Consider the following 23,537-nt stretch of genomic DNA (forward strand, 5'->3'; position numbering starts at 1 on the left):
TTCCTACTTTTTCCAGTAAGTCTCCCAAAGGCAAGCTGACGTAAAAAATCTTTTTCTTCTGCTTTCTTCCTTTTTACTGGCAGGCATTGCTTGCAAATCCAGACTGCAATACTATTTAAATCTCTTTCAATTTATTTTCCAAACTTCTTTTAAAATCTCAGTGCTAGTGGGACCCTCTTATCCCCTTTCTCCTGTCTGGACTATGATGCAGTTCAGTGATCTCTTGATGTTCAAGGCATTTGTCTTGCATTATCTTCCATTCTAAACAGATGTGTAACATGAAGAGCTTTGCATTCTCCCAGGGGGTTATCCCTTAAAAGCTCATTTCTCAATGCATATCCATCTCAGGTTCTGGCTCCACAGGATCATTGTAGCTGCCAAGAATATCTAGAGAACCTCAGAGATCAGGTGCTTTCAACCACCCAAATGCCAAATTCCTTTCAATATGACATTCTTACTGTCCCTACGCATAGCTGGAATGGCACAGAAGAGCCCTAACACAAAAAAAAGCAACTCCCCTTCCAGGCAAATAGTTGCAACAATATTTTTGGCTTCTAGAGTTCTCAGGTTAGTCTTCCAAGAGTGGGCGAATGCGGCCAAACCTTAGTTCTGGCTGATAGCCAAGGGGCAAGTCAGTGCCAGCATGACAAAAGCAACCACAGCTTCACTTCAGCTGTAAATACAAGGGCTGGGACTTTCCCTGAGACTTTGACGGGAAGTTCTTTCAACCCGCACAGCCAGACAAGGCTTGCAACATCCCCTCATTTCACCCTCCCCTGTGCACTCACCCTGGCTTCCACTACATAAATGCTGGCCAGGCTGCTGGGGTTTCTGCACTCTGCTCCCAGGGATAGGACCTGTTTGCAGCTCCTGAGGTCTCTTACTCCAGCACAAGCAGCATCCCACCAGCTGCGAAAGCACTGCCTTGGCTAGGGGGACTGCAGCAGGTTAAGTGCACAGGTGAGTTTCACGTAGACGAGACACCGGTTTGTCTCTCCTCTGCAGATGGCAATGGGGAGCAGAATGGCTAAACTGTCAACCTGGGGGGAGTTTAGGTGGGCTTGAACTTAAATATGTAAGCCTCCTGCTAAAATTTTATGCCATCCTTTCTCCCTGCTAGACAGAAAAATCCAAAACCAGGCCATGTCTCCTGGTTTTGTGTTGACATTATATTAGTCATTAAAAGCTGACATAGGGAAAGATTTGTATCTGTAAAGTTAGGACAAACCAGAACTTCAGATAAGTCAATTGGTATTCAGAGAGCTTACGTAGCAGATAACGAGTTTATTTAATCTTCCAGAGGTGCTTGCAATAGTTAAAGTGAAGAAAGCTTCTGCAGATAAGGATTGGTCAGTGGATTTTAAATGATGAAGCTAGAAAGCAGATATTCTTTCCTAAGCCAGGGCCAAGATTCTGTTTTGAATTTTAGTAGCAAGTACAGATACTCCAAGAGTGCTTGATTTACCCCAAATCATAAGCTAGCACTAATAACAGTTGGAATTAGTGATTCTTTTATGATTCTATGATATACACATTTTCTTTTCCTGTTCAGGCAGCACACAAATTTTAATGCTTTTTAATATTTGATAAGCAAGTGCTTCAATGCTGAAAAAAGAAATTAATTTTTCTTAAATATTGTCTTATAACAGCTCCACATTATTAATTCTGAGAGAATTTGCAGCTGTCAGAACTCTTTTTCAGCTTTGATATGGGAAAATTTCATATCCCCTCTAAATCTGCCACACAAACTGTCATTCAGACTATAAGCCAATTTTTCCAGCACTGTTGAGACTTTATAAAATGATGCAATTACTGGAAGATGTAAATTATTTTTTAGATGTGGCCTTCCTGAAGCTCCTAAATTTTTTCATAGCAATGACTTAGAGTAGCATGAAGTAGTTCTGTAACTACATACCAAAATATTCCAATAGTCATTGAGAAATCAAGCATCCCTGTACTTTCTTTGTCCATATTAGAATTTTCTCATACAAACATATTAAGCACTTTTCATATTTGTACAGTTTTGGGCAGATGGCACTTTTTAATTACTTCTCTTAGTTACAAGCAGAAATGATAAGCAGATAAAGGGTTTACTTTGCGGTGAGAAACAACAAAGTGCATTGCCTACCTTAGTGCTTTATTTCAGAGCAGGAGCTCACCTGGGAGCCGACTCAGCTGTCTCCCATCACGTACAGTGCCATGTTGCACATGGCAGAGCAGGCAGGTGACATGCAGTCTACGCTGCTCTTGAGTGAAACAATGCAATCCACTGCTAATGGCAACTAATCTCACAGGACCATACCACAGCTCGTCCAAAGAGAAAACCACAGCAATGTGCCTATCATGGGCACGGGGTGCTCAGAAAGACCTTTTCCTTCCCACAAACGCAGTCCTTCGAAACCACAGACAGCAATGAGATTTTCAAGGAGAGCAGTTAAAAACTGCATATTTTAAGGCCTCACTCACTGCTTTCCATCTAGTTTTATTACAACCTGTTTATCTGGTAACTTCAGAATTTGAGCCCACTATTTCTCCCATTCTTAGTGACAGTGCTAGCAGAGTGGAACTGAAACTTTTTAAACATCTTCTGTGGACGTTTTATAGACGTTGGCATTTTTACTTCTTTTTTATTCTATTTAGATTTTAATATATATTGACTTTGGCTTTTGAAAGATGTTTCTAGGGAAGAAAAAGTAGGGACAGTTATTCAAATGTTACCTTTAAAGAAGCTTATTGCAGTTCACACATGGGAGGTTTTGTCCCTGCATGCTCTAGAATAAAAATTGGTGTGTTTTTTCCTCTTTTGACGTCATTGTTTAGACCCACATGCCCTCTTCATTTCCAGAATTTCTCCAACATGTATTCCCCTTAGTGAGAGCATGAAATAGTAAATTCACTTACTTGATGTTGTGGACAGGGCTGTGAGAAATGAGTGCACTCTCAAACGTCTTCATGGAGCATTTTCTGGGCTGCTGATGACAGCTCTCTCCTGTTTGCTGCTGCAGTTTGGGCAGGGTGCTCCAGCAGGGCTGTGGCAGGCAGTGAGTGGCAGCCTGGGTGAGTGCTAGTTATATCCATGATTCTTGGAAACAGAGGAGGAGAGGGAATAGCTGCCAGCAAAAGCATTAATTAGAGGGTTGACAAAGCTGCCTCCCAGCCTCATAGTGACTACTGAGTACAACCCTGAGGCACAATGGCAAAAGTGATTTTCTTTACTAAACTGTTGAGGTGACTCTTTCCTGGGGGTATTACTGGAGGAATGCTCTGACTTTGGTGGTGGAGGCACAGTTTCAGGTACAGTTTCAGGCTACATGGCTCAGGACTGTTCTTCTTATGCTTGGCTGAGCTGCTTTGTGTGTCGCACTGGCAAAGTGCCACAGATCACCCTGGTTCAGCAGCAAGGCTGGGTCTAAAGCTCCACTGGGAGATGCAGATCCCATGACTTGCTTAAAAAAACATGAGGTTAAGATTAAATCAGGAGCGAGGACAGGTTCTCAGCTCTGGATGATTTCCCTCCATGTGCTTTTCCCAAGCAGAGCAGGCTCAGCAGGACAAATCTGAATGCGTAGAAAAACCATTTCCATAGTCAGCATGATATCCCATAAAAATGAGAATATTAATAAATTTCATTTGACTTCTACAACCTGAACTGCACCAGAGCTTCATACAACTTGGCGCTTCAAAGGTGCTTAATTATAATAATCTGCTACAAACTGCTTGATCAATGGAGGAAGCAGCTCAGCCATCCACCTCAGACAAGTTACAGCACCTGAGGACTGGGATCAAAGGGTTTTACTGCTGCCTGTCATCAATCCATTAGTGATACCAACTATGTGAGCAAGTTTCTGTAGGCCTCTAGATAAATGGGCCTTAAGTGCTGTGAAATTTAGTGAAGTTGATTGCCAAAGAACAAAACACTTTCTGGCATTGTTAGAGCACCGGAATGTTTGACAAAGGATTTCTCTGGGTGGTCCTATGCTATAAGGACTGTAAGAGCAGGAAATATGTAAAAAGATATAAGTACTCACAAGTGGGTAATTATGTAATAATCACAATAGCATAAAATGGTAATGCAATAAAGACAATAAGTTTATTCAGAAAATCCAGTTCCTCATTTTGTACTGTGTTTCCTTGCTGGAGCCGCAAGAGAGGGTCACCCTGCAGGAGACAATTATTTTGTCCAATTAGGCAATTACAAAAGCAGCATGACACTTTGTTTCGTACCTCCTGGCATTCTCTTCTTTCCTCTTCAGCTAAGTTTAGTCAGAACACAGAAGCTGTTCATTTGTCTCTGTTCCATATCACGTCCCAAATACCTTTCCCTTCTTTCCAATTGCATACATAGGGCCTGTCATACTCCTTTCTTGCCTATTGCATGGTCTTGACATGCAGAACAAAAAGTGTAACTGATGTCTTGACCCCACATATTTCACAGAGGCAGGAACAAGAGATAGCCACTGGCCTTGCCTAAGACCCAGGAGAAAGCAGAAGGTAGAAACCAGGGTGACTTCCCTCTGAAGGTGGCAGGCTGTGCATAAGAGGGCTCAGGCAGCAGCGATTTGTAAGAGGTCTTGTGTAAAGTTTCCTATGCCTCTACATGGTGGACCATAGCACAGGATAATGCTGGCTGCCCCGTGCTGCACTGTGAGCAATTTGGTGGCAGTGCTGTGCTCCAAGAGCTGTAGCTCACAGGCAGTACTCTGGCAGAGAGGTTTCCTTTGCACCAATGCCTGGGCTAGGAGCTGAGGCAGTAAGCCACTGCTATGCACACTCATCTTGCTTGCCAGGTCAGGGACTACCACTACAATGTTCAGCTCGGGCATCTGAAAAACCTGAGATGAACCAAAAAGGAGCTCTGTCAAGAAAATAACCCTAGATCTTTCCATTTCTCAGTATAGGATGCTACCCTGAAATTACTGGCTCAGTAATAAGGAAAATTTCTTCCATCTTGAGAAAAAGCTAGTTTTTTAAAATTGCCAGATAAGAATTTTTTCTTGCTAAAAAATGCAACAGCATTTAAAACTGTCTCTTTTTTTTTCTTTTTTTCTTTTTTTTTTTTTTTTTTTTTTTGTGAGGAGCATGATTTCTTTATGAAATTATCAGCATTCATTTTGTCCTGAAGGCAGGCATGTCTCTGCAGGTGCCACTCAAATGCAGTCAAGTAGGAGAGGAAAATGTTCAAGTCTATGTAAAAGAAAGAAAGCAAACCAAAAGAAAAAAAGAAAACCAAAAGAAGCAAATAGATACATTTAATGTACTTTATATTAAGTGAATAAGGGAGCTGATAAAGTTATCCACTGTTAAATCACATCTTTAAACACGTTTTTGTGTTTAGGCTTGTGTAACCAAGAACACAGAGCAAAATCTGTAAAATCTGCTTGGCCCCATTCCAGACATGTTGCAAATCCACATATATTTGTTTTGGCACGAAACCTTCATATTCATGCTTGTTTTTCTTAAATCTCTCATCATACTTTCCCTTCTCACTCTTCAGATTTCTAAGAGCATAACACAGCCAAGAACATTGTCACTGCATTGCAGCAGCCACTTCGCCTTTGATTTTATCACAGGTGTTAAGAAGCATCCGGGCTTCATTTTCTTCCCACTTGTGCCAACCTAGTCCAAAAGCAAGCTAACTGAGAATCAACAATTCCATTAGTGTAAATGGGAAAACAGTCAGGCTCCTAGAGCTCATAATAAATACGTGGCTTTGAACTCTCACATTTCTTAGTACTCTGAAGGTCTGATTTTGGTTGGTTGCTAGTGTAATGCCAGCTAATTCCAGTCTCCATGTATCCTACTGATGGGCTTTCAGTAAAGGCATCCCAAATAGCATGCCCTGCCTCATCCTCTGTGCCCTTCAATAGACTCAATGATACAGGGTCTCAACCAAAGAGCCATTTCTCACTTGTTTGCTTCTCTTTTGGTGGTAGACACACGTGTGGGTGTGTGTACATCATGAACTTTTTAAGGTGTCCATTACCTGAGCCTGATTTCTGTAGGAAGTGAGATTCCTCTGATCATGCAGATGTATATGAGTGTATGTATGTTTATATGCGTTCCTCAATCATTTTTTTAGTGATGATTTCAAACAAATTTACTAGGAAGAGGGAGGGCTCCATTTTCCTTCTTTTGCATGAAAAAATGCAGCTGAAGACGCCACAGAAGAGTCCTGAAAAATGAAGGATTATACTGTGACTATATACATTTAAAAGACGTAAAAATCCATGAGAAGAAATGTCATAGAAGTCATCTACTGTGATTGGAAAGAAGCTTCAATCAGCACTTGTAATCAGCCAAGAAACACAAACCCATAGGAAGCCAGGCTTTCATTATTTCTAGTGTTATTTTTCTATGAGACAGAGCTATTTGTTAATGTCTCTAAATGGCAGATAAAAGATGCTCAAAAGAATAGCTTCACAGTGAGGGAGAATCAGCAGGACTCCAGGAGGTGCTTCTCCACATGAGGGATCTGAAAACATGTTTTTCAAGGTCCCAGGACATCTCCTGATTCACCTGGGGCCAGTCCAGCGCCCCTGTGCTGTAGGCAGGTCTGTCTCTCCTTCTCACCCTTGCTCACCTTCAAGAGTTTTATGAAATATTTTCATTTTCCTTGCAGTTGACTAGGCTGGGTTAAAACTTAATACCTACGTACCTCAGAGCAGTACAACAGCCCTGAGAAGACTGAGGAAATTACTCAAGTTATAGCTGGGTCTTATGTGTTTATGGGAGCAGCTGGAGGTGGTGAGGTTTCCAGCTCTTTCAGTACTTTGCTATGATTTAGACAACATTAAGCACATCTATTTAGCCCTATACTTCATCTGTTTGAAGAGCCTCCAGGCAGCTTTAGTGTTCTCCTGATAAAAAGTGAAGATGTGGGAAATGCAATGTCCTCTGTAGGAGGATTTATTGTCTCAAACAATTATTTTTTATCAGCTTTGTCAAAACTCAGAGCCCAGGATTTTCTGCTGAGAAGAACAGCAGATATTCATTTGCTTGAAAGAAAATTCATGAATAATTTGTTGTAATACATTTGTTAGGAGCTATTCTGCTATTTCCTTTATGGTTTTAAGTACTGGATTAATCATGAGAGAGTAGTTTAGCTACATGCCTTTCAGTTTTAGCTGTATCAAGCAACAGAAAATGCAGTTTATAATTTAGGGCAGATTTGGTTCTAAAACTGTCAGTTTATAAGAAACAGTATTTGTTATAGAGTGCATTCTTTCTCTGTGGGAATGGTAAAATGAAATTCTAAGTAAATAAGATTGCCTCAGAGTAGTGTATGTGTCTTTCTGAGGAGACTTTAAACCGCATTTCACCTATTTTCCAAGCTACACCAGGATTACTGAACATTATGCATGTGTGAAATACTTCATAAAGATACTTCCAAAGCTGCAGTACTACATATGCAAGAAATTAAGTATTAATCATTCTCTTTTTCTGCTATATTTAATAGGGTACTATATGTAATTCTAGCTTATTAGGACACTTTTGTCTAATACGCAGCTTTTGATCATAGATAACAAGACAAAGCAGGATTCTCATTTACAAAAAAAGAAATAAAGACACTTGGGGATGACTTCTACTTGCCAGTACATGCAATAAACACCTAGGACAATTATGAGAATTAAGTCTATTCCTGAACAAAGCTGTTTAACTCTGGAGAACTTGGCAGCATGAGAAACTAAAAATCACCATTGAAAAAAGTACAATTCCAAACAAAAATATGAATTTATTTATTTATTTATTTATGTGGTTAAAGCTCACCATGCCCATCTGCAGGTATCCAGGGATTTGAAGGAAACAATGTAAAAAGAGACAATGTAAAAAAGGAAAGGAAAGGGAAAAGGAAAGGGAAAAAGAAAGGGAGACAGAGAGGGAAAGAGAAAAGGAAAGGGAAAGGTCATTTCCACTGTCTTTGACACTTTTGGTTGTAGGCACTGTTCTTTCTGCCACCATCATGAGTACATGTCATTAGCATGGTGTCAAAGCACCATGGTTATCACAAGTGCAGCCCACCCATGATTGAGAAGGACAATTTTTCAGGTAGGGAAGGATCAGGTGCACATAGAGACATTCGGGAAGCAAACCTGATTAAACTTCTTTAGTCTGTTCAAAGCGGTATGAGGAAGGTCTGCAGGACACCTCTGAAGTGTTTATTTTCACCAGTTCCGCCATAAATGCCAATTCAAGATCAGCTCACAGTTGCCCAGCAGGATTAAGACGTGTAATCATGGCAAGTCCAACAGCATGTTGGAGTTTCAATCTGTGGTGGTGAGAATATGTTTTCAAAGTGTTTGATATGAGACATGATTTGAATCTGTGTTGGAGAAATGAGTGAAATGAGTTGCAATGTGCTCAGTCCTATGTTCAAACTAAGTAAACAAGGTCTTGAACCCACATAAGGAACTGCATGTTTTCAAGTGCTTTCTGACCAGAGAGATACAGAGCTTTGACTGAAAAAGACCTTTTGCAGAGGCTTAAGGACTTAAATATGTGAATGCTGTGTGAGAAATGCTAATCCTTGCTGTAATGATAATGAGAGATTTGGAAAAAAGAAAAAAAAAAAAAAAAAAAACAGAAACAGGCAAATCCTCTGTGTTTAAAGAAAAGTGGAGTTAAGGTGAGATGTAAGATGTCATGTCAGCAGCTTAAAATGAGATCTACAGGAGGGCATGGTCTGAATGCAAACCAGTTATCCCAGATGTCCTGGTTTCACTACTGTATCAGCAGTGTTAAACACTGAAGGTTAGTGAACATACAAAACATCCTGCTGTTGCTTACAAGGAAATAGCAGTCAAAATATTTAATTTACATTGAAAGAAGGACTTTTAAAGGTCTTAAAGGCTCTTTTTAAAGGTACGCTCCCTTAATAATTGTTCTGCATATCATCTTTATGACTGACCACCTTTGGGATTATGATTTTTACAATCAATCAGCTTAAAAAAAAAAAAGATATATAGATCAGTGTTATAAATCTTGAGACTAGTTCCTATAGTAGGCAACACCATAACCTACCTGGATCAGAGCTGTGTTGTCCATTAACTCTCTCCTTACTCTACTTATAAACCTTTATTTTACATGGCTGTGGAACAAACTCCTGGCAATGATCTGACCATTTAGCTTCTCATAGCCCTTCTATCCTGCTTCATCTTCTAAGCTTTTGCTCTGAATCAAAAGATAAAAGAACATAGACCCTAGAAGTTTTTGAAAAATAAGAGACAGGAAAACACAGAGGTTCTGTCATAGCTGGGAGCCATCCCAGGCTACCAGATGAGATCAAGTCCTCAGAAACAGATTTGTCCACCTAGCAGAATAATAAGCAGAGTATATTAGATTCTAAAGGTGGGAAGGTGATGTTCCATAAGAAGCACAATTTGAGAAGAAAATTAGGTCAGAAGATTTGGCAGCTGCTTAAAGAAACTGTTAAAAGCAGAGACACAAAGATTGCTATGCAGAGCAAGGACTGCAGTAAGTCAGCTATGTGGCTGGAGCTGTGAGTTCTTCAGAAACAACTGAAATTCAAACAACATATATAAATCAAAACCTATGGACAAGCATGGAAGAACAGTACTAATATGTTGATAAGATTTGAAAAGACACAGCACAACAAGAAATGTAATTAGTAAAGTACATCTAGGATAACAAGAGGCTTTCTGTAAAAACATAAACTGTTAAAGGAAAATCAAGGAAAGAATTGATCCACCACTCAACTGAGAGAAAGCCATTGACTAATGACCCCAAGAAAGTCAACTCTGTAATGTGTGTTTTGCTCTTTCTTCACTGGAAGGGTCAACCATGACAAAAGGGGTTTACATCAGTAGCAAAGAGCTGAAAATTCTCACTAGGTGACAGAAGAAAGAGATGGGGCTGTGCTCAGGTGAGTTAAATGACTTGAGATCAGCAAGGGCAATGGAATTTACTTAATTTTGTTCAGGGCATAACTGAAGCATTTCCACAGCCATTAATAACTATCTTTAAGAACTGTGTAGAAGAGGTAAAGTTTTCAAAGACTGGAAATGCAAGAACAACAGCTATCTTAAGTAAAAGAAAGAGGAGGTGCAGAATTATGGCCCAATCCATTTAATACAATTCTCAAACAGAGGAAGCAAATAGAAGATAAGAAAGAAACGGGTTATAGGCAAATGGATTAATCAAGAACAAATCATTCTATACCAACCTCATTTCCTTTTATGACAGGATAACAGGCCTTGTGAATCACAGATGCTATGCAATTTGACATGAGTGAAGTTTGTAGTATGGTAAATGTTAGAGAAGATTTTCAAAAGTAATAGGAAAATGCACCCTAAATTAAGGTGAGGTTCTGCAGAACTAGCAAAAGACACATTTTCAGTGTCTCAGTTAATCGTTGTCAAAATGGAAGACTACATTTATTGCAGATATACAGGGGGTCTCTCCTGGCAAAAATCCTGTTCCAGAATTTTGTTAAATGGCATAGACGCTAGAATAGACACTATGCTTGTTAAAGCTGACAATCTGACAAAGTTGAAAAGGGCTACAAGCACATTAGAGGACAGGCTTAGAAATCAAAATTGTCTTGACAGATTGAAGCTACAGTTTGAAAAAATATGGTGCTATTCAATAGGGACAAGTGCATGAGACATCTCTGAGTCAGAAAGAAATAGAGAAATTGAGGGTGGAGCAAGTGGCGTGGGAGCAGTCCAATTAAAAGATCAGGAGTAACAAGATGCATTTACTCTAATATTTCAGTTCTGATCAGATGTAGAAGCAGATCACCACTCTTCAAGCTTTGCTTTACTCCACACAAACCTCTTGAAGCATATAAGACTAGATTCTTGCCATGAAAGATAAGCCAGAAGACATGCTTTATTTGCATCCCAATGCACTGCAGCTGCTAGTGAGCATTCTACCAGGCTGTGGTACTAGAACAAAGTTAGTCCAAGGTGGAAATACTTGATACATGAGAACAGTGAATATCATATGCTCAGCACCAGCTGTTTCACTCCACATTTTGGTTCCTGTTGCTACACACTACTTGTTAAAGTACTCATAGCCTTAATGCATCACAAACTGACTATGAATCAGCTTCTGTGAATAAGGCAAATGTGACAGTGGGATGATGTGTTGTCTGTGGGGCAAATGAAGCAATCCTTTTCTATCTGGTAAGATCTCAGCAAGAGTATTGTATTCAGTTTTAGACCCAACTTTAACAGTTGGAGCAATTTAGCATTGACAGATCAGGAGAAAGCCATAAGAAACATCTCTAATCTCAGAAGCATGAGTTGCAGGGAAAGATCTGGGGTTGTTTCCTTTAGAGAAGAAAAGGGTGAAATGGGAACCGCTTTCATGTCCAACAAAAGCTGCTGCAAAGAGAAGGGGAATAAATTGACACCTGTGAGTACTGTGGAGGACGCAAATACAGATTACATGTAGGAAAATCTGCCTAATCGTATGGTTGAGAAAGCAATAAGCAAGGAAGACTTCAGCATCCACAACACAGGAAAGCTTTACAAACAGGTTAGACAAGCATCCATCACACACCATTTAAATATATTTCATCCTGCCTTAGGGAGGGAGATGGACTAAATAATCTTGAGATCACTACCAGAGTTATTTGGTTTGCTTCCTTTTAAAATGTGAATAATAAAATTGCTCTTTCCAGCTCCTTTTGTCTTGTCTTTCTACCTTTTGAATCATTCCACTGACCTCTCCTCCACCACTCCATGTCACATCTTTCTGATCTTGCCATTATCCACTCCAGCCTATGTCCAGAGATGGAACTCATCTCTGTCTTTCTGCTTTTGGCACTGTACTTCACCTGTGGCATTGCTTCCGACAGGAAATCCTTACTTTTTCCCATGTGCAATGCAATGTGCCTGTCTTCATTCAAATTCCTACATACCAAAGTATTTACATGTAACTGCTGAATTGTACATTTATTCAGTTCCCCTATGCAGTTTATGTAGTGGATAGAAACAACAGTTTTGCAGTTAGCTTTTTATTTTCAGCTCCTCTTTTTATCATTACTGACCAAGTAAACTCAGAAATTACCACCATTTTCCTTAAAATGGATAATTCAGTGTACAATAATACAGCAACAATGCAGAAGAGAAAAAACACAGTTAATCATTACAGAAGCTTAAATGGATTATCTTTCAGATAACAAAAGGCATCACTGGTGCTCTAATGTTAGGGGTCTGGATATAAGCAAAAATACAACGCATGGAAACAAATCTCTATGGCTTTTTCTGAGATAGTCTATTGCTACATATACAAAAGAACAGATAATAATTGCTACATGCTTCTTTCCTGGCATTTCTGTTTTCCTCTGGTGCTTTGGGAGTGCTCAGCATAACCCATGGGCACAGAGCAGATTCCCACTGCCATCAGCTGTTTGGGCTGAGCTCTCAGACATCAGGGTGGCCCTGTGGCCTTTGCAATGTACTTCTGCTTTCCATTTCTCACACTGATGCACGACAATAAAACACCTTGTCTTAGAGAAAGTTACTGTCTTCTCCAATTGCCGTTATCACTGTCATGGACTTTGTGAGGCCATTTTCCTTGTTCTGACTTTATACCCACCCACCTGCCATCATAAGCTGCATTTTCTTCAAATTCACACAGCAAAGCCAGAATTTATCTATGCACTGTCTGTGTACCGTAACCTACTACCTGAAGTAACCTCCAGAGGTTCACTACAAAGCCTACAACCTCCCATTAGTTTGACATCAGCCAGCTGGCACAAAGGCATGTTGGAAGGAAGGAAAAAAAGGATTCAGTGGAGAAAACTAAGTTAATTTCTGTCTTTGTTGGAAGGAGACATGGTCCAGGAGGTCTGGGATTTAAAAGCAAACTTGCCTTGTCTTACATGTGATTAAGTAGCAGATGCACTATTGAACTGATGTCAGTTTTACAATATATTAAATTTGCTTAAGATTCATTGGTGGCCGCTTTATTTCTAATATATAAAGTGTACCATCGTATCATAACATGGGCATCCCTATGAAGTAATTCTTGAAAAGAAGGTAAATACAGCTTACTTCATTCAGGCAAAGTTAAAAAGTGGCATTCAGCTAAATTAGACCTCCAGTATTAAAGGCAGTTTCAACTCTCTTCCATTTTCTATGAAGTAATATTCACTGCCTTATACAAGTCCTTTTACATCTTAGACAGTGCAGTGCTCCAAGAAAAAGAATGTTCCTTACATTAATATTTCTTTTCATCTCTCTCTTTTTCTCTTTTCTGGCAAGATGAGTTCAGTGTTCACGTGTTCACTAGCAAATGAGATGTTCAGTATCAGTGAAAAACAGAAGCACTTTATAGACTTATTTCTTGCTGTTGGATTCATGTCCCTATTAAATACTTTCATGAGCTCAAACAAAACATAACTTTAACTGATCTATCAAATATATTACCTGGTAACATCCATTTGAGTTTTGGGGTTTTTGCAGTCTTACTTTGGAGAGGAGACTGATCTGCACAGCTCACTCAGCAACAATTTAATGATTTTTTTGAGGGCAAATAGAGACATTTTCAACTGGACAATCCCATGTTATAAATAAATTTTATTTTTCCTTTTAGACAGGAGCCTACTTTGTTAAAAGGAAAAATTACAAAAGGAAGGTTGGGTCTTACTAGGTACTGAGTTGGACCATTTATTAATATTACATGTGCAACTCTTCTTTTTGAAATACAGACTATCCCCCCAAAAAAATTTTATCACTTCAGTCATATTAGAGCCTCATGAGACATTAATAAAGCCCTCAGGGAATGATTTTTAACTATCTCAAAGTACTTTGCATTTGTATGCACGTGTCAGAGCACACAAATATGCAGGAGACATTCAGATGGGTCCTTTTGAGGCTCTGTTTTCATGATCAGTGTGTTACTTGACAAAGTACACAGAGTCCAGCTGGGTAGCTGGGCCTGCAGTTCAGGAGATCTGGGGCTGACACACTGCTGCACTGCAAAGCCTCCCATGGGACCTGCACGAGCCACACAGGCTACAAGCACACAGATCCTCACGCCCTTCTCTGCCTGAGCCGATGCCTTTGCCTACTGATCAGAAGCAAACTGTTGGCAGCTCTCTAAATCCCAGGGCTCCCGCAGCTCACTGCAAGAACAGTGCTAAGCAGACACTGATGCCAACTGAGGGCTAGGCTAGCTGTATACAGGGCTTGCTCAAGCCAAAATCTTCACATATGAGCCTCAGGATAAGCATTTCTCTGTCTATCTTGGTAGCGAAGCTAACACCTGACAGCACAGGCCAAAAAGATGTGCGCATCCTTGACTCATGTCCTTAACTCTAGGTCACAGAACTGTAGTGTAGGGAAAGTTCAGGCTTGATTCTTTTAGTAACCAAACAAACGCAAGTTTTTGGTCAAATAATTTAAAATTGTGCCAGGTTTTTAAAAAGCAAAAACTGTTCTGGCTAGAGAAAAATATGAAAGAAAATTAAGAGCATCACCCCAGTATTTCCAGATGGCACTTTTATTCTGAATGGTGATTCACAGAATAATGTAAGCAAAGTGTTAATAATCAGCAGTAGCAAAGACATTCACTAACTAATAATAGCTAACTATTTATTTCATGCATTTTTTTCCTGAAAATTGAGAAATCACTTATCCCCACAGCTTTAATTAAGACAGTTACCTGTGATGCAGTGAGTCTTGAATCAGGGCTCCCGCAAATTGAACGGCTGCTCTCAGTACTAAATTGCTGGCCAGGCCAAGAGAAGGGTGTCTCAAGACCTCCTGCTGGAGGTTTGTCTCGTGGACTAAGGTTTCCAGTCTGAGTTCACCTTTTGTAAAGTGAGGACCACAGCACGTGGCCCTACTGCAAGACCTTTGGAGCAGACCTTTTTGATTCTGTATTTGTATCATGGGTCTCACTCTGCAAGTACAGAGCATATGTACTGCTATGGCATAGATAATACATTAAAGACTTTGAAGCTTCCAGGTACAGTGTAAAGGAGGATAGATAAAAACCTCAAATGGAATTTTATTGAGTAATATATAAATATCAAAAATCTATGATGTTCAACATGAAACGTTCCAATTCCACTGTCCAAATGCTTCACAAGACATTCTTCAGGAAATTGAAGAACAATAATAAAACAAACTAGCACTGACTAGTCATACTAAGGAAATACTGAATACAACAGAAAGGTTTATAGTTACCTTTTGTAATATCTCCTATTCAAGTATTTTACAGAAGGCCTTCCAGATTCTAATCCGATTAGAAACACTCCTCTACAATGTTTTTATATAGCGTAAGCAAGCAGAAATCACTCTAAAACATGTGTAACCCTTGCTGTCTGTGTTCCTGTATCTTTTCCTCCTTCTTTCCCTTTGAGAGAGGAAAACTGTAACAGTTCAGCTGAATATTAAAATCCATAAACTGGATGGAAAAGAGGGTGCTGTAAAAGACGGAAAGGTGAATAATCAGAACTGTTTTTTAAAAACTGTACAGAAATCTTCCGAGAGTGTGTGTTTCAAAGAGTGTGCAGGAAGCATATTAAGAGGCAAGCAAACTTTAAGGTATCTATTTTGTATCACCAGAATGGATGCTAAACTTTCATTGCCATGAGATTGATGTTTTGCTTTATTTGCTCTTATTACTTTCTTTTGTTTTTTAACAGATGAATAAAAATTCTTCCAACATAATGGCTTTGGCTCCTAACACCTCTAACAAAAGAGAGACAGTGTGCATATTTGGAACTGGAGATTTTGGAAGAGCCCTGGGTCATAAAATGATTCAATCTGGCTATCCCGTTGTATTTGGAAGCCGGAGCACACAGACATCCAGCCTGATTCCCAAGGGTGCAGAGGTGTTGAGCCATGCAGAGGCAGCACAGAAAGCTGCTATCATCGTTATAGCAATCCAGAGGCAACACTACAACTTCCTTATACCACTAGCAGAAATCCTCCATGGAAAAGTCCTGGTGGACGTAAGCAACAACTTAAAAATAAATGAGTATCCTGAATCCAATGCAGAGTACCTTGCTCAGCTGGTGCCTGGAGCTAAGGTTGTGAAAGCCTTTAACACTGTGTCAGCCTGGGCCTTGCAGTCAGGCACACTGGATGCAAGCCGGCAGGTAAGTCTGAGCAACCAGGGTTTCCTACGCCATAGAGTTAAGTATTACATAGCTTCTTCACAGCTAGACAAAACACACATGGGATATACAAATCAGACAGGATTGAGATGGTATTTTCACTATAATCAACCATTTAAAATTAAATGTAAGCTGAAATTTACTTTTGGCTTGTAATACAGCATGACAAGGAATATCAATAGCTTGCCTCTGAACTCAGGAAGGTGTTTGGAGACACTAGAGAATCAAGGAAAGAAAGATAGCAGAGCTACAAAGAGAGACAGCAAATCAGGAGGAAATGAGGGTTACCTCATTTGTTCACCAGGATTGTAAAGTTAAACAGAAAGGAGACAGGAGGAATATATGAAAGCAAAAATAGAATTAGAAGAGCAAAAACAAGGAGGCAAGGGATATAATGGGGCAATAGAATGTATATGGCCAACAGAAGTGAGCTGGAAGGTGAATAAATTCAGAAAGTTTTTTAAATGAGAATTCATCACCATGGAAGTTTACCACAACAGTGTGTGATTTTAACCAGCTGCCTAACCACAAGCCAGCAGGCACAGAGCTAGTCATAGAAAGCAATACAACAGCTTACCTGAAGGCAAACCATTTATTATTACCCTGTTTTCTGGCACTGTGAGGGATAGTGCTCTTTTACAGCAAACAAAATCAGACAGCTACTCAACCATTGCTAGCTCCACTTTCTGCTGCCAGATAAATGGTTTTGGCTAAATTACAAACCCAAGGACTTCCAAGCCTCAGCTCTACAAGACTTCATCATACCAGTGGCAGCAGAAATCGCCCCTTTCTAAAGTTCCAAAAGAGTACTGTCTTGCTCACACACAGAAAAGATGATTTGTTCACTATTTTAATAGACTTGAATAGAAATAATATTTACTTTTTTTGTAGGACAATCATGTTTTAAAGTTCTCTGTCCCCAGTTCCCTGGAGGACTTTTGGATGACTGCAGCAGCAATTGAAAACTTTGTTCCTATTCATTCCTATTGAAAATTTTGCTCCTATTTACTCCTATAAAATCTTGTGCTTACAAACTGCTTGCAGGTCTTCAGAAGAGTGTATCAAGCATTCTAGGTAAAGACTTGTACTAAGTGTGTTACATATTGACCTTTTCAGATACAAAATTTTGCCACTTCAAACAATCCTAAAGTTTCATATTCCTTGTTCTTGGACTTGTTGGCCAAGAAAGTATCTATATGCCACTTTTTGCCTATATAAATCAAAGCCAGCAGGGAAGCCAACAAGTAGCTTAGAAAGCTTGTGCTCATCATCCATACCTAGGCAAGATGGCAATAGAGAATGTCACTAATGTCTGTCTAAATAAAGCTTTTGTTTGGTTTTGGCTGCAGGTGTTTGTCTGTGGAGATGACATGGAAGCTAAACAAATGGTGATGAATATTGTTCGTGCACTGGGTCTCACTCCATTAGATCAGGGATCCCTCTTAGCTGCTCAGGAAATAGAAAATTACCCTCTGCGGCTCTTTCCAATGTGGAAGTTTCCCATCCTTTTGTCCTTTGGCCTAGCTGCGTTCTTCTTCTTCTACTGTTTGATTCGCAATGTGATTTATCCTTATGTTTATGAAAATGAAGACTTTTCATTCTTTATTGCAATTTCCATTCCAAATCGGATCTGCCCTATATTAGCACTCATCCTTCTAGCCTTGGTTTATCTTCCTGGTGTACTGGCTGCAATTATTCAGTTATACAGAGGTACCAAATACCACCGTTTCCCAGACTGGCTGGACAAATGGATGCTGTGCAGGAAACAACTTGGACTAGTAGCCTTGGCATTTGCTTCCCTGCATGTTTTGTACACTCTTGTTATCCCAATCCGCTACTTTGTAAGATGGAGAATGAGCGGTCGAATCATCTCCCAGGTAAGGTTTGTTCCCACCCCTATGTCTTCCTTTTTTTCCAGCCCTGTTGCAAATACTATCTATCTATCTATCTATCTTGAGCATCAGAAATTCATGTGGACAATTCAGTGTTCTTTACAACAGGCTTGTTTTCCTAGTTTCTGTGTTCCTTTTAACCACTGGTATATCCAATGTTTGTTGATATTACGCAGAGCTGAGGGGATTTCTGGCCTCAGTCTTCCTCCTAAATATTCTACGTATGAATAAAATGAGTGGGGGAAATGTAAACATTAAGAGTAATTTAAAGAAATACACTTCCCCATTTCTCCATATACCTTTAATAATGGCACATATTTTGTCTCTGAAAATGGCACATATTTTGACTTTCTGACTTTATATAACAACAGAGGATCACATAGCTGTCCTCAAAAGCAGGCCTACAGAAGTGTAAAACACACAGCACAATTACAGGTACATGGAACCTATACATAATATAATGCCCCTTTTGCTTTCTGAGAAGGCATTCAAAGTAAATATTTGATCATTTTCAGGGAGTTAATATATAAGATTTATTTCCTAGTTAATTCAAAGGATATTTTTTCTGCATAGTGATCCTAAAACTGCTATTACAAAGATATACCTGCTCTTCTTTTCTTCAGGTCCTGAACAATAAAACAGAACCACTCGACACCACTAATGCCTGGCTTAGTGACTCCTACGTGGCTTTGGGGATTTTAGGATTTTTTTTATTTGTTCTTCTGGGAATAACTTCCTTGCCTTCAGTCAGCAACAATGTCAACTGGAGAGAATTCCGATTTGTACAGGTAAGAAAAAGATTTATTCTAAAAACACCTTCTTCCCTATTCAACTATGGCCACAGGCAGGTTTACTACAGACCTAAGGCTTTCCTCCATTAGTACCTCCAAATGTGATGTGTGCACTATCCACCATCACACAGTGGGAAAAAGAATCTGCACAGCTATACAGCTCACCTGTAAAGAACCACAGCTGCTCTGACGGCTGCTTATGGTACAACTGGGATTACTACATTAACAACAGAAAATTGGGAAGACGTGAGCTCCTAAATGACAAACAGAAAGCTGACATTGTGGAATTATCAAATTCCACAATTATACTAAGTCACAAAATATTTTAGCCATTTATTGGGTCAATTTTGTTGGTTCATAAGATAATTCAGTTAAAATGGGTCTGAAAAATTACTTTATAACTCAGATCCTCTCAATGCCAAGCAGTTTCTGCAGACCTTAAAAACCGATGTGCCTATCAACAGGCTGCTCTTGATAACACTATAATCTCAGCCCCCTGTTTGGAGGAAGCTCGGTGCAAGCTGCCATGCCTCTGCAGGAGCTGGGCTGGCAGGGGAGGGGAGGCAAGGGAAAGGGAAATTACTACCAATGAATGTTTTATCAAGGCCAGAAACTTGCACAGTATGGTGTTTCTGGATGGATTAGCACTAGAGCATATAAAAGCTTGGATCTCTCCACTGAATTGCAGTGTTTTCTCTATATATTCACAAATATGACATCCACCAGGCAGGATGTATGAGCTAGCAAAAATTATCAGGATTGTTGATGTAGAAAAAAACCCCAAAGAAATGTGTTTCACCTAAATCCATTTGAATGAATCTCTACTTAAAAAAAAGTAAGAGTCTTTATATTATATAAAACAGTTTCATTTCAGCAGTCCCCAATTAGTCCCAAAGCTCACATGTTTCGCAAAGCTTACTGTGTCCTGTAAATTGCATTTGCTCTGGATTAATTTACTTTTTTAACCTCCACTTCTTTCTTTTTTTCCTTTGTTCTCCCCTAGTCCAAACTGGGATATCTGACACTGATTTTGTGCACAGCACACACACTGGTTTATGGTGGAAAACGGTTCCTGAGCCCATCATCGTACAGATGGTATCTTCCGAATGCCTATATGCTCTCCCTCATTATTCCGTGCATGGTGCTGGTTGTCAAATTTGTGCTGATATTTCCTTGTCTAGACAGACCTCTCACGCGAATTCGACAGGGCTGGGAGAGGAATCCCCAATACTCAGAACAGTCACATTACATTATCAACAAGTCTGCTGTATAATTAGACTAACTTGCATTATCAAAAAGAAGAAAAATATTATGAAGGCATATCAAAATGAAATCATAAGCCTCCTTTATCTGGAGAGTGAGAGAAAAAGTTAAAAACTTGGCCAGGACATTTTTAAAATAAAGCCACCCCAATGACAAGTTTAAACTACAAATTAAATGAGGCCATTGAGTTCCTGCACCCCAAACATGCCTTCACACAGGTGCAGGCACTCTCTTTTGCTCAGTATATTGTCCCTTGTATATTCACCCTCACTCCTAAGAAGAGCGTAAGAGAAGAAAGTGGTGCTCCATGTCCCTCCTCTGTTGTTCCAAACCTCCTCCAGGGCTAGGCAGAACTGGAATAACCTTTGGTGTTTAGTGGCATCTTCCCTATTCTGCCCATTGCAACTCAGGTCTACATGCACCTACACATATCCACACAGATCCACATGCACATGTGCATGAACACACACCCTGCTTCCACCCCCAGAAGCCACTAGCACCCCCAGAACAGCAGGATGGATGCTGAGCGAGGAAGAGCTCTCTTCCTCCCAGCATTAGTTTACCCTCTACAACCTATGTTCATACCTTAACGACAGCCAAGTAAGATTTGTGTGGTTTGTGTACAGGATTTCTAATGTTCAAAGTGTATGGGGCAAGGGTTACCGAATCCTTACTTGTACTGCTCTACCAGAAACTCAGGTGGCAAGGGGATGGGAAAGGGACCAAAATGGCAGAGAGATGTGAGATGTGCTCAGCAGCTTAAGCTTCTCAAGTATAGGCAAAAAATGATCAGTGATTTTTTTGTATGAGCAGCAAGTTATAAGCAAAGAACTGAAGGAAATCTTATTATATCAGGGGGTTGTAGTATATGTCATGGTTATATCTCATGAAGATAATATTGTTGATTTAAAAAAAACCTAAATCTTTGGATGTGGAATTATAGATGTTCTATGAAAACATACACATTTTAACCAAAATAAAGACTTTTTTTTTTTTTTACAGTGTAGAGCTCTGTTATAATTTCTGGAACCTCTTTTGATATGATGCAGCTGCTGGTATGCTCAGTTGCACAAAAGTGTTGGAAGGTCTTGGGGCAAGTAAAGAAATGGGATCCTGTCTTCAGCCAGCTGCCTGGGCTCACCTTCACCCATCTTTGCTCCTTGGATGTTCACATAAGCAGATTTTTGCTTAGTCATCAAAGTGGGCTGAGGATGTGGAAAAACAGGATCCAGCTGGAATGGCGACCTCCTCTTAATTTGCAAACAGAGGATCTGACAGCTGCAGAAGCAGCAGTGAGAGAAGGAGAACAAGCCAGAAAGAGTGTGTTTATAGTGTATATTGGTAGAAGAGAAAGGGACCAACAGAGGAGAAAACAAGTAGCAGCAGTCTGAGTAGGTATCTTCCATATTTATCACTTTGGGGCCAAATTCTGGTGTCAGTGACACAGTTAGTCCAGATTTATTTTATTACAAATAGTTAACAGTTCCAAGACACTGCAAGATTGTTTGGGATGTTTGCTATTTTTTAAAGGATTTATTTTGGGGGTTTCTGCTTATCCCGATACAGATCTAAAACCTGCCTTTTTCTCTCTCACAGCTGAACCTACATGTTGGAGTCTAAACAGCAATGGCCATGGCAAGTAACAGCCACTTAAAAGCCATGTTTTATGAAATACAAACAGTGCAAATCCTCTGCTCCTTTCCTCTAGGCAAACATGCTCCCATGTGGTTTTGAGTACCTTGTGCTAAAGAGAAAGACAGACCAAACCTGATCTTTTTTACCCTCACTAAGCATCACTACAAAGTAACTGCAGCCTGGCTGAATACTGCCTGTATATTCACTCGCACCTAAACCATAGTCTCAAAGTAGTTCCTGCAAAAGGCAAAAGAACTTCTTCAGGGACTGATAATATGTTGCTTTGTTATATGAAAACACAGGCCAAGATTTACTGAAAATGAGAAGAGGGCAGGTACGACCTGCAATTTGCTGTTTACTCCAAGAATAAAGTGCCAGTACCTGCTGTGTACAAACCTAGGAGACAATGCTCTTTGTTTGCATGGGGTGTGTGCAGCTGCTCTCAGGAGCTGATCCAAAGCCCTCACATCTGAAGTCAGCAAGCAGGCTCTGTGAGGGATTTCTTACCCTGTTATTCTTGGGCAACTGGGGAGTATTTGCATCACAAATTTACATACTTGTTTCTTGAACATGGTAGAGAAAAATTCCTCAAGTAATCTTACATAACAGTTAAAGTGTTAGATGGCAATGTTTTGCAAACAGTAGCCAGTGCTATGAAAACTGTTGGTAGCTTCTATGCATTGTTCATGGCTGAGCTTTTCGTATTCTAATTTATTTTTTCTTAAGCGCTGACAAAGCTTGGTCAGAAAGGGCATCAGAAGGATCATGAAATGAATTTTGGAAAGAGTGTTTTCTATATGGTTTCCAGAAGCCAAGAAGAGTGTTTAAGTACATATGACATAACGCCATTCTAGGAATTCCTTCAGGAATAAAGCGTTGACTCTCAAATCTAAATCAGAGTCAACACTTAGAAAATACAAAATACAGCTTTTTAAATACCTGGCCACATGGACATTGTCACAGTAACAACTCAGCTCGTATTTCATTGCATAAGAGATTTTATTCTGATGGAAAGCACTACAGCATAGTGTGATTTTTAGACCTCTACATCCTGAATGATACGACTAATTTAACTTCCTTTTACCTTTTTGTTATACCTAGGGAATACTCATTTCAACAACAACAAAAAAATGTCCTTATTAGTGAAAATAAAGTATTTAAATTACTTAGACTTACTTGAGACAGTAATGGGATGTCAGATACGCACTGGCCCCAGGGGATGCAGCTGGCACCACAGATAATGCTGGATCTTGAATCACAGAGATCTGAGCAATTCCCTTCAGTACCACCACACCACAATGCAAGTCCTGAGATCTGAAACTTATTTTTGCTCTGCAGCATAACATTCTGTCAGCCTTCTCTGCCCTACCTAACAGTCACCTCTCACTCCAAGACATGACCATTCATGACCCAGTCTAGAAAGCCCCTTTTTTTACAGCATGTCAGGTTTTGGCAGCCTTGTTACCTCTTGTTACCTCCTATCAGACACACGATTTCACAACAGCATCTGTCTCGAACACAGGTGAGCCTGTTTGATTCACTAGTCCAAATGGTACATTAGTGAATAATATGAACACTCACAGGAACTATGTAACCTCTGTTCAGCTGCTCTTCCACACTATGATTAACACATTTAATAAATCTTCAGTGTTTCCCTTATAGCCTAATTATAGCTTCTATTTCATATAACATGGAAACTCTTCCTTCCTACAGAGATTCTTTTCTTCCTCTGCATTATCCATGCTTCTGTTGTGAATCTCCATTTTTATCTCTAATTCCTGACATTAACATGAATTATTTGCTCCTTGGAGGAAGTTGATACTCCTCGAGATAATTCTTTTTATATATCACCATGATGAG

The 23,537-nt window shown here is 39.7% G+C and overlaps 1 protein-coding gene across 1 annotated transcript; it reads left to right on the forward strand.

Annotated features, from left to right (window-relative positions):
• Positions 1 to 861: 861 nt before the first annotated feature.
• Positions 862 to 20,052, forward strand: STEAP4 (STEAP4 metalloreductase; the record flags this gene model as incomplete). Its single annotated transcript, XM_080610489.1, has 5 exons — positions 862 to 960; positions 15,623 to 16,078; positions 17,446 to 17,973; positions 18,612 to 18,776; positions 19,783 to 20,052. Exons 2-5 carry the CDS (start codon positions 15,623 to 15,625, stop codon positions 20,050 to 20,052), a joined length of 1,419 nt encoding a protein of 472 aa, XP_080466615.1. The 5' UTR covers positions 862 to 960.
• Between the last annotated feature and the right edge of the window lie 3,485 nt (positions 20,053 to 23,537).

This window comes from Psittacula echo (assembly GCF_963264785.1).
Source record: "Psittacula echo genome assembly, chromosome: 2".
NCBI classification, from domain to species: Eukaryota; Metazoa; Chordata; class Aves; order Psittaciformes; family Psittacidae; genus Psittacula; species Psittacula echo.